We start from the raw sequence: 15,560 nt of genomic DNA, 5'->3' as shown, positions 1-15,560 counted from the left end.
TGTGGGAAAGTCCTAACCAACACTTGCTGCCAAATAGACAGTTTGAAAAATAAATACTTCACACATTTTTTTGGGTGTTTTGTCAGTTTATGTACCTTTCTTTCTCTGGTGATTCATTTTTTTAATACATTTTTACATACATACCATCTTTAGGTGCCTTTAAATACAGCTGTAACATTCTATTTCAAGGATTTATTTTAAAACTTAATTCTTTTGTTCCATCTCCAAGCTAGGTTTAAAGAGAACATGATTAGACAATCTTGCTTCAAGGGTTGATAGATTGTGCTGTGATGAACAGTGTGTAATATTTAAAAAAACTAACTTGAAAATTGAATCATACAATTGTAATCATACAATTCTTGTGGCACAAAAGTTATTCAGTCCATTGTGCCTGCACCAGTTCTATTACCAATCGCTTCCTTTTTCCCCACTTCCTTCACACCATTTTTATCCCTATTATGTTTGTTTAAAACCCTCCCAAAGATACTAACAAAACGATCTGTGAGAAACTCAGTCCCAACTCTGTTTAGGTGCATCCCGTCTGCCTTGTCCGGGTGCCACCTTCCCCAGAACCAGTCCCAGTACCCTGGGAATCTAAGCCGTCCCTCCCGCTCCATTTTTCAGCCACACATTCATCTGCCTTAACTTCCTATTTCTGTACTCATTTGATGATGGCATTGGGAATAATCTGGAGATTACTATATTTGTGGCCCTTCTTGCCAACTTTCTATTCAGCTCTCTAAATTCTGATTGTAGGACCACTTCCCTCTTTCTACCTAAGTCACTGTTACCAACATGGGTCACAGCCTCTGGTTGTACACTCTCCCCCTGAAGTATTTCCACGTTGATGGCCACAGAAATGCCTGGCTGTCCCCCAAATGAAGAAATACTCCATCACTGTCACTTCTCCCTTCTTCTTCCTCCCCCTCTATACAGTCAAGCTGCTGTGCTGCCAGAAGCTTAGCTGTGTCTGCATTTTCTTGAGGAATTGGCACCCTCATCAGCTTCCAGAATGAAAGTCATGATTTGGAGATGCCGGTGTTGAACTAGGGTGTTCAAATTTGAAAATCACACAACACTAGGTTGTAGTCCAACAGGTTTAATTGGAAGACTAGCTTTCGGAGTACTCCATAACCACCTGATGAAGGAGCAGCGCTCCGAAAGCTAGTGCTTCCAATTAAACTGTTGGACTATAACCTGGTATTGTGTGATTTTTAACACTAGAATGAAAAACTGAGTTGACAGCAGGACCGCAGGAATTCCTGCACTATTGGCCTGATGGTCTTTGCCTGCCTGGTGGTCACCCATTCCCCCCCTTCTTCCTGTCCCCTGAGCTCTGATGGGAACACCTCTCTAAATATGCTATCCATGTAACTATCAGCCTTGTGGACATGCCACAGAATTTCCAGCTGTTCTTTGAGCTCTCAGACTCGAACTTCAGGTTTTTGTAACTGAGAGCACTTCCTGCACACATATTGGGCATTACAGTGACATCACTGCAAGGTGATCAGGATTGGGAGATGAATATTCAAGGACACTGGTGGAGTTCATCACTTCCCACCTATGACAGACAGCTCCCAAATTCCATTTGGACAACGTGAACGGCCAAGTCTTCAACTTACTTGGGCTTATTTACTTGCTTATTTACTATGTACTAAGTTAGTAATTCAGTAATATGTTTCTTAGAATTTTTATTTGGGCTATTTCAGAAATCCCACCTTGCTATCAAATTTTCTTTCGGGTCATTAGAGGTAAAACTACCTTCGTTAATTGCTTTTGTAAGAATTTTACAACAATAGGTGGCATCTCACTTGCTGTATCTAGAAAGTGGTCAAATCGCTCAAGACTAGGAGGAATCTATATATCATATTCAACATGAATAAGGGAAAATTCAAGATTGTTCCCATATTGTAATCTTTCCAGGATTCAAGAAATGTAAATATTTTGACTTGTGTATTGGCATTTTTGGCAATGCTTAGCATTTTTGCATCAGGAAAGAATACAATTCCATTTAAATGTTATAGATAGGCCCAAGTGTTCCAAACACCAGTGGATGAGATCAAGGACCTCAGATTCAGCCTCACCCAATTATGAGTGGTGGTGGACAATTAAACAACTGACAGAATGAAGAGATTCCATGATATTTTCTATTCTCAACGTGGTGTAAAAGAAAAGACTGAAGTGTTCTCTACCATCTTCTCAAGGGAAATTGGGGATCCACATACCTTGATGAATGCAGCTCCTACAACACTACACATGATCCAGAACAAAAATTGAACTGGGCTAGCCATAAAAAATATACAAGAGCAGGCCAGAGGTGAGGAATACTGCAGCAAGTTACTCAAAGCCTGGCCGCCATCTGCAAGATACAAGTCAAGAGTGCAATGGAATATTCCTCTCTTGCCTGGATGAGTGCAGCTCAAACAATATTCAAGAAGCTTGACATGCTCCAGGATGAAACAGCCCACTTGGTTGGCACCACATCCTCAAGCATTCATTCCCTCCACCATGATGCCCAGTAGCAGCAGTATATTATCCACAAGGTGCATTGTAGAAATTCTCCAAATATCCTGAGACAGCACCTTCCAAACTCACTTTCAATAACATCTAGAATGACAAGGGCGGCAGATACGTGATAACAGCATCAGCAAGTTCCCCTCCAAGTCACTCACCATCATTACCTGTAAATATATCACCATTTCTTCACTGTCACTGGGTCAAAATCCTGGAATTCCCTACCTACTGCACACGGACTGCAGTAGTTCAAGAAGGCAGCTCACCAATACCGTTACTTCACCCCAACCTCATTGAAGGGCAACTTGGGATGAGCAATAAACACTGAATCAGCCAGCATCACCCAGATTCCACAAATGGATAAAAAAAAACTAGCCTTGCTTGTGATAATGACATGTTAGATCTTGTTACTGTGTTTTTTTAAAAAACAGGTTACCGGGTTACAAGCTCATGACTCCTGTAAAGGAATATTCAGTTGCAGTATTGCTACACTGAAGCAATGCACTGATGTATTCAAGCAAGGTATGGAAACAATGTGTGTTTTAACGATCTACAACAAAGGCTTTTAAGTTAGCAAACATTTAACAGGGAAGCACCGCACATCCTAAAGCTTGCGTGTTTGGATATGAATCATTGTACAAATTCAAGTTAACAGTGACATAAATTTAAGCTGAGAATTAAAAATGGTGCATTATATTCCAACATGCTGTAATTTTTAAGAACTGTCTGCTCTGTGTAATATTATTTAAAATAAAATATAACCTAAAACAATCCAGCATAAAAAATAAATCAACTTAAGCAATTATAGTTTCATTTTGAAACTTGCTAGGTATTTTAATGTATAAAATAACACAACAAATAATGTACAACCCAGTCAGTGTTGCTTTTGGAAACTAAGGTAGCAAAATCACACCAGCTCAGCATAACATGTGCAAAGTTGAATTTCGAAATGCACTTCCATTGTAATGAATATATTTTTGACTAAATTAACAAGACGTCCAATAGAGATGCACCATGTCATGGCTGCTGGGAGGGCACTTTCTGGAGAGAAAAATGTTCTTATACACAGTATGCAGAAGGCACTTTCATGGCATTTTCTCATTGATTTATTTTCTGCCAGCACAAATTGCTGTTGGCACTAGAGCACAATCTTCTGAAATTCAGCGCAACTGGTAGGCTTAGGTCATTGGTAAGTCCTTTGGCTTTCTAATATAGGACTGAACACAGAAAATTGAATGTGACAGAGAAATGTTTTGAGACCTAAATTCACATTAAATTGTAAGTAGTTTCAGCGACATAAGAATTAAAACACATGCATGATTTGAGGTGCTGCAATAAATAAACCTTTTGCTTCAGTAGCCCAACAAATTGTTTGTAGCTAAGTACGTTGGTACAGTCCTTCTGTGGCTGTAAAGAAGTCCTCCAGAATACTCTGTAAATATTCAAATGTAGGTCTGTCTTCTGGAACCTTTTTCCAGCAACTCATCATGATATCATAGAGTTCATCTGGGCAATGGTCTGGGCATGGCATTCGATATTCACGGTCTAAATTCCGAATCACTTCAGGGTTACTCATTCCTGGAAAAAACAGAAATGCAGCCAATAAATACCTGGCACAGTAACTGTTCCAGTATTTGTATTCAAACTCTGCATACTTCCAGTCAGCTTTCATAAATTTATTGATTGAATGAAAGTTGAAAATTTAGCCTGGCAAAAGTGGTCCTGTGATGGACTGGGCTTCTGTCTGGATTCTGTCAACCTTATCTCTGCCCTGACCTAAATCCAGTGGATTTCAATGCAATGCACTGCCATTTCATTGAGGTTAATTGGAGGGGAGTTGGAGTGGGGGACAGTGGTGGTAAACCGACAGGTCCAACTGGCCACAACAATCCTGCCCTAAAAATCCTAAGTTCACAGGACTGCCATCTCTTCAGTTGGTTTGACTGTAAAAAATAAATATCAGAGTTAATCATATTAAACCAGAAGTAACTAACTCATCTCCAGTCCTATACTGCATGAAACAATTTTACAAATTGACTACACCTCACTGGCATACTTTAGCTTTTTGATTCAGCCTAGCACATTTTCATTTTATTGTACTTGATATGATAAATATAAAGAAAATATAAATTCAAAACTTAATGTATATTTTTTAAAATTGTATTGCATTAGTGAGTGGTAGGTTGTGGGTTCAAACTTGTCACTCCTATCACAGTGGGGGAGATTGTTCATTAACTATTCATTGGTAATGGTAGCTGAATGACAGCAGTTTAGACATTGCCTAAAAGAATTGAATCTAAACACTCAATCGAGAATAGCTCTATTTTTCTTAAAACATAATGAAATGTGAAATAAGAAACAACCATTTGGCCCACCAAAATTAAATAACTCAATTGTCTGCATTTCTATCAAGCAGGACTCTGCAACAGGGATGGAGTCACACTTTTTCTGGAATTAATGAATTCCCCAACTATCAGCATTTGAATGGATTAGACAGAGAAGAAGGGTATCTCAGATTACAACAGGATCTGGACCAGATGAGCTTCGGAGACTGAGAGGTGACCTTATAGTGGTTCACAAAATCATGAGGGGCTTGGATAGGATAAATAGACAAAGTCTTTTCACTGGGGTGGGGGAGTCCAGAACTAGAGGGCATAGGCTTAGGGTGAGAGGGGAAAGATATAAAAGAGACCTGGGGGCAACTTTTTCACACAGAAGGTGGTATGTGTATGGAATGAGCTGCCAGAGGAAGTTGTGGAGGCTGATACAATTGCAACATTTAAAAGGCATCTGGATGGGTATATGAATAGGAGGGGTTTGGAGGGATATAGGCCGGGTGCTGGCAGGTGAGACTAAATTGGGTTGGGATATCTGGTCGGCATGGACAAGTTGGACCGAAGGGTTCGTTTCTGTGCTGTACATCTCTATGACTCTATGACTCTCATATTAATTTAAGACTCAGGTTGGAATTTTTCCCATTTTAAGTTAAATATTGGAGGTTAGTGTGTTGGGTGGCCATGTGCACCAGAAGTGAATTATCTCATAGGATCATGTGCTTCTCAGCTCATTCCCTATGCAGGCAACATGCTGCTTCAGTTACTCAGCAATTCACATGATGAGCAACCAGAAATTCTCACTTTGCCTGGGACCTTCTGCGGTTCAAGACCACAACAGCATATTGAAAGGCCTTTTGGACACCACTTCAGATGCTGCAAGCTGTAAGGATCACATCAGGCTGTGATGGGAACCATGAAACTAAACATCTGATGTGAATCTAAATTAGCTCCAAGGTTTATGTTCATGCATTCCTGGACTAGATTTCTGACAGAAGTTAGTCCTCTTCCTGAATCACTAGATATGATGACTAGATATCACATCAGACATGTTCAGCCTGATCAGAGATTGCAGCATAATTCAATGCTGTGGCTTCACTAAAGAAAGACAGGCAACAGTGCCAAAAGAAAGTGAATAACTTGCTGTGCTTTTTAAAAATTTACTCAAAGGATGTGGGCATCACAGGCCGGGATTCATTGTCCATCCCTAATTTCCCAGAGGACAATTGAAAGTCAACCACATTGTTATGGGTCTGGAGTCACATGTAGGCCAGACCAGATAAGGATTTCTAGTTTCCTTCCCTCAAGGACATTAGTCAACCAGATGCGTGTCTTTTTTTTCCCCTGACAATCAACAATGGTCTCATGATCTTCACCAGACCTTTAAATCCAGATTTTCATCAAATTCAAATTCCAGAACATTGCCTGGGACATCAAATTAATAGTCCAGCGATAATAACATTAGGCCCTCGTGTCCTCCCGAAAGTAGCTCCATAAGGGAAATCAACTTCATCTTTTCCCTGATACCTCACACTCTAAGGGCCATCACTCACTCTAATTCTGTTCACTGCACATACATTCCATCAAGGGTGTTGGATTGCAAGTGTCAATATCACAAGCAAAATGCCCCCTCAAGTGCTCACACCCATCACTTCCTCAAAAATTATTAACCCTTCCTATTCTCTGCTCTTCCTGCTCACTACCTGCAACTGCCTCACCATCTTAAATGGCTATGATCGTGCACCCATTTCTATCATACTCAAGACTTCTCACATTATGGGCCAATCTTCACTGCAATCTGGTGATGAATGTCAAGACCAATAGAGGAACATAAGAAATAGGAGCAGGAGAGCTCCTGGACCAACAAAGGAATGGCAAACAGCAGGATTGTCACACCATTTTTGTATTCATACAGTTCTGGTCCCCTTACTTGACGAAGGGTAGAACTACACTGGAGTCAGTTCAGAGAAGGTTCACTCGATTAATTCTAGCTATGAAAGGCTTATCGTATAAGGAGACATTGAGCAGTTTAAGCCTATTGTTGCTAGAGTTTAGAAGTATGGAAGATTTAATTATGGTATGTAAGATGTTAAGGGGGACACAGTGGATGTTTCCCCTTGTGGGACAATCTAGAACAAGAGCTCATAGATTGGCAGATTTAAAACAGAAATAAGAGGAATTACTTTTTTCAAAATGCCGTAAATCTGTAGAATTCACTACCCCTGAGTATGGCAGATGCTGGGACACTGAATAAATTTCAGGAGGAGGTAGACAGATTATTAGTAATAATGGGTTCACCATCAGGTGTGCCAGTGGCCCTTAGTAGACTGAAACAAAAGATACAGGAGTTCATCATGTTCTCAACACTGAGGTGGCTCTGGTATGTAAACACATGGAAAAGACAGAGGATGCTTTGGAGACCAGGTCCAGCTGTATATTCCCTGTCTGCCAGTTATACACTGTAGCCCATGTTCTATCACATTAAACATGGGCATTCACATCACTGACAAGGTGAAAGGGGGCCAAGATATTCAATCCCACTCCATGTGTGCCTCTTCTATTCGGTTAGGCAGACTGGTGACAGCCAGAACTGACAGACCGACAGATAAACACCCCAACAGCTTCTTCTCTAAAAGCTCTAATGGTGCCCAGCTCCTCCAGCTCCCCCTGCTCGTAACCACAATGTTTGCACCGGGTCAACATATGGAGGTTGAGCCTGCATTTAGGCAGAAGATTCCCAGCAAAGTCAAAGGTTAAAAGCTTTCTAGGACTAATCACCTAAATCTTCAAAGTTACCAAGGGATATCACATAGCAGGTTCTCTCCAACCCCACTGCAGAACTTGAGCCTGAACCTAGAAATGGTGGGAAGGAGAGGGAGGATAAACAAGTTTCAAGGACACAACTGCGGTTCAATCATTGTCTAAAAGCAGCATTTTTATAAATATATTTCCCTTGTACTATTTATAAGCCTGCTATACTATCACATTGTCACAACAGAACTGGGTTAATTGAAACAATGTGAGCATCTGCAAACCAATAAAAGGACATGCTACATTGCAACCACCAAACATTAATTGTTCCCTCAACCAACTGCAGATAGCCTCATCATCTGAGGGCCTATGAGCCTAGGAATGCAACCAACCTACTCTAAATGAGTGTCAGAGACACTGAGACCAAAGGCAAGATGTAAGAGAGGAGCCAGGGCCTGTTGTCCCCAGACATGTTGTTAAACTACTTTTAATGACTGTATTGAGGTCAGCCAGGTGGAACTCATACAATATGAGTTCCTTGATTGGGCCTATTAATAGAATCCCCACAGTGTGGAAGCAGGCCAATTGGCTCATCAAATCCATACCAATCCTCCAAAGAGCATCCGACCCCGATCCATCCCATCTCTGTAATTCCATATTTCCCATGGCTAAACCACCTAACCTGCACATCTTTCGACATTGAGAGGAAACTGGAGCACTCAGGTGAAACTCATGTTGTCATAGGGAGTTCATGCAAACTCCACACAGATTGTCGCCCGAGGCTTGAATCAAACCTGGATCCCTGGCGCTGTGAGGCAGCAGTGGCAACCACTGACCTACTGTACCACCCCAATCTAGTCCAGTCAGGGAGTCCCGGCTGACAAGCAACAACAGGAATATCAGACTTCTGGCTCTAACGAATCTGGATCAGTGTCAAAGACTCTTCATGTGTAAATAAAGAACGACTGGCTGACAGGATACTAGCCTCTGTAGAGTCATTTCAGTATTGTGGTCAATCCCTGGATAGTACATGGCACAGCCCTTAGGACTAATTGTGTTCGTACCCACTGATTGACTAGACTCCAGCTTTATCCCACTAGACATTCTATCCCTTTGATTTTCACACACCAACATTCTCTTCCAGCATTAACATTATATTTACTGCATTAGCATTACATTTGCTGCATTATCTGCTGGCATATTCTGCACCTCTGAAGTTGACACAGCATCATGCAGAGACTGACTATTATGTGTTCTCTTCATTGTTTCCTACTGTCACAGGCTGCCTGCCTTTTATGGATGCTTAAGTTTAAGTTGGCTGCTTTTCACTCTGCACCAAAGCACGTCCTCTGAGTCAAAGGCTGCTGGCTGCTCCTGCTTGCAAAAGCTTTGTATGATAGAACAAGTGCAGTCTGAACCTGTTGATGCCACATATGTAACTTGATGTTCTGAGGCTGATGTATTGCCATTACCCAATTATGTGGGTAGAGGGTTCAGGGAGACACTGTCCCCAGTAACCATGGAGGCACTAAATATAGTTGTAGCAGGTCCACTTAAAGTAAAAAGAAGAAAGATGGCTGACACGTCTATGAGCTCACCCAGACTCAAAGTAGAGGACCTGACTCAACTGGGACTCACTTTGTTTTGCTGTTGAGATTTGAAAGGAGTGGCTTTCTTAACTGAGAAGAAATAAATTTGGAAGGAAAAGTAAATATGACAACTTATGTAATTAATGAGGTGCAAATAGGCTTCATGCTATCGAATGGTATGAATCTAATCTTCCTTTTAGTGGAATGAGGTCTTGATTTCAAAGGTTTTTCTCTATGGTGAGAATTTAATGCTTAAACTCTCACTGAATTAAATCCTCACATTCAGAATTATTTTTACTATCTCAGGGAGGGGAAAATCATGCTAAGCAATTCTAATTTCCTGTTACATCACAAACATCACCACGGACTGGTTGGACTGAATGACCAGTTTCTGTGCTAAGAAATTAGACAGGTTTGTATTGATATGACACTTTCCATGACCACAGGATGTCTCAAAGCACTTCATGGCCTAAGAAACACTTTTGAAGTGTAATTTTCTGAAGTGCAATTTTGAAGTGAAATCACAGAGCCAGCTACCGCAAACACTAATGTGATAATGGCAAGATAACTTGTCTTAGTAATAGTTCAATAAGAGGTAAGTACTATCCAGAATAACTTCCCCATTCTTTATCAAAATAAATTAGATTAGATTCCCTACAGTCCCAACCAGTCCATACCAACCCTCCAAAGAGTAACCCACGCAGACCTAATTCCCTCTGACTAATGCACCTAACACTATGGGCAATTTAGCATGGCCAATTCACCTGACCTGCACATCTTTGGAGTATCATAGGATCATTTACATCCACCCAAGCAGGGAGATGGGACCTCAGTCTAATATCTCAACAGAAAGACAACACCTCCAACAAGGCAGCATATCCCCAATGCTGTACTGAGCAACATTCTTGACTTTTATAATCAAGTTAAACTTGTTTTTTTAACAAAGGTTAAGAGATCTGATAGAGACATTTACAATTAGAAGGGATTTTAATAAGGTATCACAAAATCACAGAATGGTTGCAGCAATGGGAAAGATAAATAATTAATAGTCACTAAAAATAACAAAAGTTTATTGTAGGAGATTTTTTAAAAAATATACATGTCCAGTGGTTTATTAGGACATTAGATGCACTGTGAAAAATTTCTGTGAAAAGCAAATCCACATAAACTCCAGTAAAGAGACTAGATGAATATGCGAAATGGAAAAATAAAGGGATTTGGAAAAGGATGTGGAAATGATACCAAGTAGAGAAATATTAGACATGGCTGTCATTGGTTCCAATGAGTTAAAGGTCTCCCCTGAGGCTGTAAAATTAAAGGTGGAGCTCATTATTTGCTGAACTGTGCACCGTATATTTGCACATGAACCATAGCATTCCATGTTTCTGAGGAAGCCAGAAAAAGTCTTTATACATCCATTCACACATTTCAAACCATGGCCTGACAGAATCAGAGAGCACTATCTAGATATTGAGCAATGTGTCAAAACATGCATCTGTTTTAAAAGTGCAGTTTCAGCTCTCGCTGGGATTAACATGACATTGCCAGCTTTAAGTCATCTGTTTAATAAGTATCATTAGGATTGGTGTTCAGCTACTCAATAGTACATTATATTACTGAATGCTTGCTGTCACTGTTATCATTTCAATGTAAAATAAATCATACATTAAATCCATTAAAATCCAGATATCCAGTGCAATTGCTACACTACCTGGATATGGCACTCTCCCATATGTTACAATCTCTGTTAAAAGTATTCCAAAGGACCAGACGTCAGACTTAATTGTGAACGTGCCATAATTAATAGCTTCTGGTGCTGTCCATTTGATTGGGAATTTGGCACCTGTGACAAAAAGAAAATAAAAAATGTAAAAATTATTGTTCTTGCCACCAATTTTCATCTTTTCTTTCCAGAAGGTTTTAACTTATTGTGCATTGTGCTCTGGACTCAGGGGCAAGTGCTGTTGACTACCAAACCAGCTGTTCCAAAGCTTGTCCTTTGAGTGAAAGTAACTGGATATCAAACAAGAATGAGAATATTTCCCGCCCATAATGTGTATATTGCATCAATAGAGCTGGGAACATTAAGAAAGAATAAGCCAGAGAAACTAGGATGTTCTTGAATGACTTAGTTCAACACCAGAAAATAAATTGACTTACTGAAGCACAAGGAGCAATTGTACTTAATAAAAATAAATAACAACCATCCTCCCATTGAATTTTTTTTTCATTTTATTAGAAGGAAACATCAACTAGACAGTGTGTGTGTATCTGATAAGCTGAACCACTTCAACTGCAATTTTTGTTCCAAACTTTCCAAGTACAGATAAGGTCTTGATATAGACACAGTTAGATCAACTCCAAATTTAACACTAAACTATCCACCATCCATACAAAATTCTTTGACGCATCTATGGCCCAGAGCAGTGGTGAAGAATGACAATGGGGTATTGAGGAATTCAGAATTATAGGGATTTCAGAAATGGGGAAAGCAGAAACAATGCTAAGTATATTATTAGCATTCTATACATTCAAAGGCTTAGGAACATATACTCCTTGAAAATTTGTGAATACAAAACAAAGCCTTACCTTCTCTTGCTGTGTATTCATTATCTATAAGCCTGGCAAGACCAAAGTCTGCAATTTTACAGATCAAAGCATCTGATACTAGAATATTGGCAGCTCGCAAGTCCCTGTGGATGTAGTTTTTCTGTTCAATGTATGCCATCCCCTCTGCAATCTGAAAAATAGACATTCCAGTACTTAAAGATTGACAATGAATGAAATATCAGTTCTTAAAATCACTGGTTCTCAATGTTTTCCTTGATGTATTGCCAAACTTGGGATAATCTCCGTTCAATCTCACATGCTTTCAACCCGATCCAAATCCCTTCATTACAGTTCAAATATACCTGTGAATTAAACCATTTAATTCACACTCTGGTTCTGTAAAATCTAACCCACCATGCTGATCAGATTAAAAGGAACACAAAATTTTCCCACACCCACAAACCTGGTCGACACTTACTTCTACTGCATCTGTATGAATTTAGTGTAAATATAACAAAGGTGGCTTTCTACACCACTTTCTTATGAATTTCTCAAGTCCACAATAATGTAAAAATTATAAGTGCTTCAGAAAATTATGATATACTCAAACTCCTGTTACTTGGATCACTTCTCTCCAAACATTGTGCTGGGCAGACCTATTCAATGTCATGACAATTCTTGCTCTGAATCACGAGGAATCTTGCTCAGCTTCTGGTGCTGTCCATTTGATTGGGAATTTGGCACCTGTGTAAGATTTTCACATGCTTTTACTTGAGTTACATACTTTTTTACAGCTGCCACTGTGCCTCAGCAATCCAGTACAACATTACAACCATGTCTTCCAATGAATCTCAATGTTCTGTTCCAAGTGCACCAAAACTCCATTCCTCACAGCTTTATGGGTGTGCCTTCATTACATGGACTGTTGTGGTCAAGAAAGCAACTCAACCCAGTCATCTTAAGAGCAATGAGGGATAGGTAATAAATGCTAGCCTTGCCAGCATTGCTCACAGATGAACTTTGTCAGTTTATGTATGTTAACCCAAGTAACGTACACCAGAAAGAGTTGGGTTTTTTACATGACAGATGTCTTGAAGTTTATTTCCAAGACTAACTATTGACACAAACTGGTACACATTCTGGGTTTTGTGCTTACTGATATTACTATGCATATATTTTGGTGTCATGCAATTGTCTTAAAGTTACAGGCCTGTTTTGGTGTTTAATTTGTGCTCGATTAGAACACTTATATCCCACAGATGAATAAAAAATATATATATTATGGCCTTGGCCACAAGTATTTCATCTTCATATATGGTTCCCAATAAATCTGTCATTCTACCTTCCACTGGAACATCATATATGGCCTATTCAATTGTAAGATATTCTAAGAGCTTGGATGCAACACCAAACCTTTCCTGCCACTTTGCAATAAGAGGAAGTAAGCACAGTTAGTGCACAGTCATTCTAGATTTAGGAGACCAATGACATTGTTTCTTAATAGACTTTTCAATCCTATAGCATTGTATTTAAAAAATCTTTTCATCCTGTGGCACAAATGCCTGGACTCCACTCTGCAATCCAATGGGGCATTATATTGGTAAAGCCAATGAGCTAAAGAACTATATTATACAGGTAAAATAAGTGAATTTTAAAGAAGGCCTCCAAGGACAAGATTGATCCGAAATGACTAAGTGGAGTTTAACAAGAGAATGCCAGACAGTCCATCTGTGGGAGCCGTAGATAATGTTCCAGCAGGTGACAGAGGCAGAGATGGGCTGACAGCTGGGGAATTTTTTTTATGTGAATATGTGCCTGTTGAATCAGGCCAATTGCCAACTCATCAGTGAAAATCCTTCAGTCTGAATTGACTAAGGTATGGATCAAGATCTCAGAGAAAAACAAGTTAAAATGAAGGCAGGAACAGGCAACCTTACAAAAGGACAAAGTAGGCAATTTTCCTGAGGAAGGAATAAGGAATTGGAAATTCAACTTGGGTAATGAGTGGGGAACCAAGATTACAAAGAGTTTGATTCAGCCTGGAAGCTAAGAATTGTCTATCATGTCAGGCAGGAATTCTCTTGAACTAGCAAAAATACCTTTTTATCATGTTCAGCACACTTCAAGACCAGTTAAAACAATTTAATTGGTCAATCATTTTATTACTGCTTGTGACATTCTGCAATTTGAAAACTTACTGATGTGACTTTGGTACAAGGGACACTGCTTTTGTTTTCTTCAGTAAATTGTCTCAAAGCTCAGTGAAATAGTCACTGTTTTTCAACCTCTTCCAGAACATTGTTACAACTGTAGTTGTTTACTTGCAAAAGGAAAATATTCTTTACTTAAATTCAAAACCTACAATAGCTTTTGGAAAATTGTAAAAACTCATCTTGTGACATGGAGCTTTACTGTTGCCATAGCAATCAATTTGATGAGTACAATGGAATTCTACATTTTGAAGTGTTAGCACTGGGAATTCTGACACTCTATAACATTTGTGCAAATTGCTCCCTAAATCTTAAACAGACAGATGTCTGCATTATTTGATTTCTTCTCCTCAAGGCATTTTTTTTTTTCAAAATGTGCTTATCACAGTGGAAAATGGAAGCAATGAATTCATTTCCTCTGCTGATCTCACAATTGATAGGAAGCTGTAATAAAGCAGCAACAGCAGCAGCTTTTTCTGACAGACCGCTACTTCCTAACCTGTAACTTATCTTACTGAGAGCAGACTTCTAATTTTAGCAACACTGTAAATTAATTCTTTACATCGAGTCATAAATTGGATTACTGTGATGCAGAGCACATTGAAATTACTCTTTTAGTAGATTCAATGAGAAATATAAAAATATTCTTTCATTACTTTCTTACACACAATGTTAACCTGTTTTAATCAGTTATTCACTGCAACTGTGGGTGTTTGTCTCTCACTCCTATTTTCCTCCGACCACTAACAGCTGTAGTAGTGTATTGATTTGATCTGACTCTCACACCTACTCTCTACCCTCAGAAACTCAACACAGCTCGAACATCTTACATACATGATTAAACTAAATATGTTGGGCTACAGAAAATATCATGCTCAAATTGCAAAGAATTCTAACTGCACAGATCATTAAAAGTTGCAACTTTGAAAATCTTATGAATGTCTGACACCTAGGAAACAGGAAATCACCAACTACCAATAGAAAATGATCTTGGGGTCCTATTCCTCAATGACTATTAGGCCCAACAAGCCTGTCCGTTTTTTGACATCAACCTCATCTTATCATCATCTGACCATACCAAGCAATCCACTCTCACATTGATTATATAGTGGGTTTAGAGAGATGATAGATCTTGCACTAAACCATGATTTACTTTCTCCAAAACCACCTCACATTGTTGATGAAGCTTCAATATGTAACCCATTATTAGTCTCCAGACCACTTTTCCAATCCATTCCATTTAACGGATATCATAGAACATGTAAATTTGCCTGCAGTTTTATCCCCAACACTAAATGCACAACACTTTCTTCCTCGTTTATCTAAATCAATCTGTGACTTTTTCAGTTGAAGATGGTTCCTTTATGGAGAAAGTGAGGACTGCAGATGCTGGAGATCAGAGCTGAAAATGTGTTGCTGGAAAAGCGCAGCAGGTCAGGCAGCATCCAAGCAGCAGGAGAATCGACGTTTCAGGCATGAGCCCTTCTTCAGGAATGAGGAAAGTGTGTCCAGCAGGCTAAGATAAAAGGTAGGGAGGGGGGACTTGGGGGAGGGGCGTTGGAAATGCGATATGTGGAAGGAGGTCAAGGTGAGGGTGATAGGCCGGAGTGGGG

General features: G+C 39.6%; 1 protein-coding gene across 3 annotated transcripts in view; it reads right to left on the bottom strand.

Moving 5' to 3' along the window:
* Positions 1-3,315: 3,315 nt before the first annotated feature.
* The window catches only part of si:ch73-340m8.2 (proto-oncogene tyrosine-protein kinase LCK), a 107,980-nt gene continuing 95,735 nt past the window's right edge, over positions 3,316-15,560 (bottom strand). For all 3 annotated transcript variants that reach the window (XM_043682498.1, XM_043682499.1, XM_043682504.1), the window contains 3 exons: positions 11,777-11,927; positions 10,899-11,030; positions 3,316-4,092 (listed from right to left, as the gene is read on the bottom strand). In XM_043682498.1, coding sequence (XP_043538433.1) covers positions 3,893-4,092; positions 10,899-11,030; positions 11,777-11,927 — 483 coding nt within the window. In that variant the 3' untranslated portion in view covers positions 3,316-3,892. The remainder of the gene's footprint in view (positions 4,093-10,898; positions 11,031-11,776; positions 11,928-15,560) is intronic.

Source organism: Chiloscyllium plagiosum, chromosome 3, assembly GCF_004010195.1.
Source record: "Chiloscyllium plagiosum isolate BGI_BamShark_2017 chromosome 3, ASM401019v2, whole genome shotgun sequence".
Taxonomy (NCBI): domain Eukaryota; kingdom Metazoa; phylum Chordata; class Chondrichthyes; order Orectolobiformes; family Hemiscylliidae; genus Chiloscyllium; species Chiloscyllium plagiosum.
This window is presented reverse-complemented; position numbering and strand designations above follow the sequence as displayed.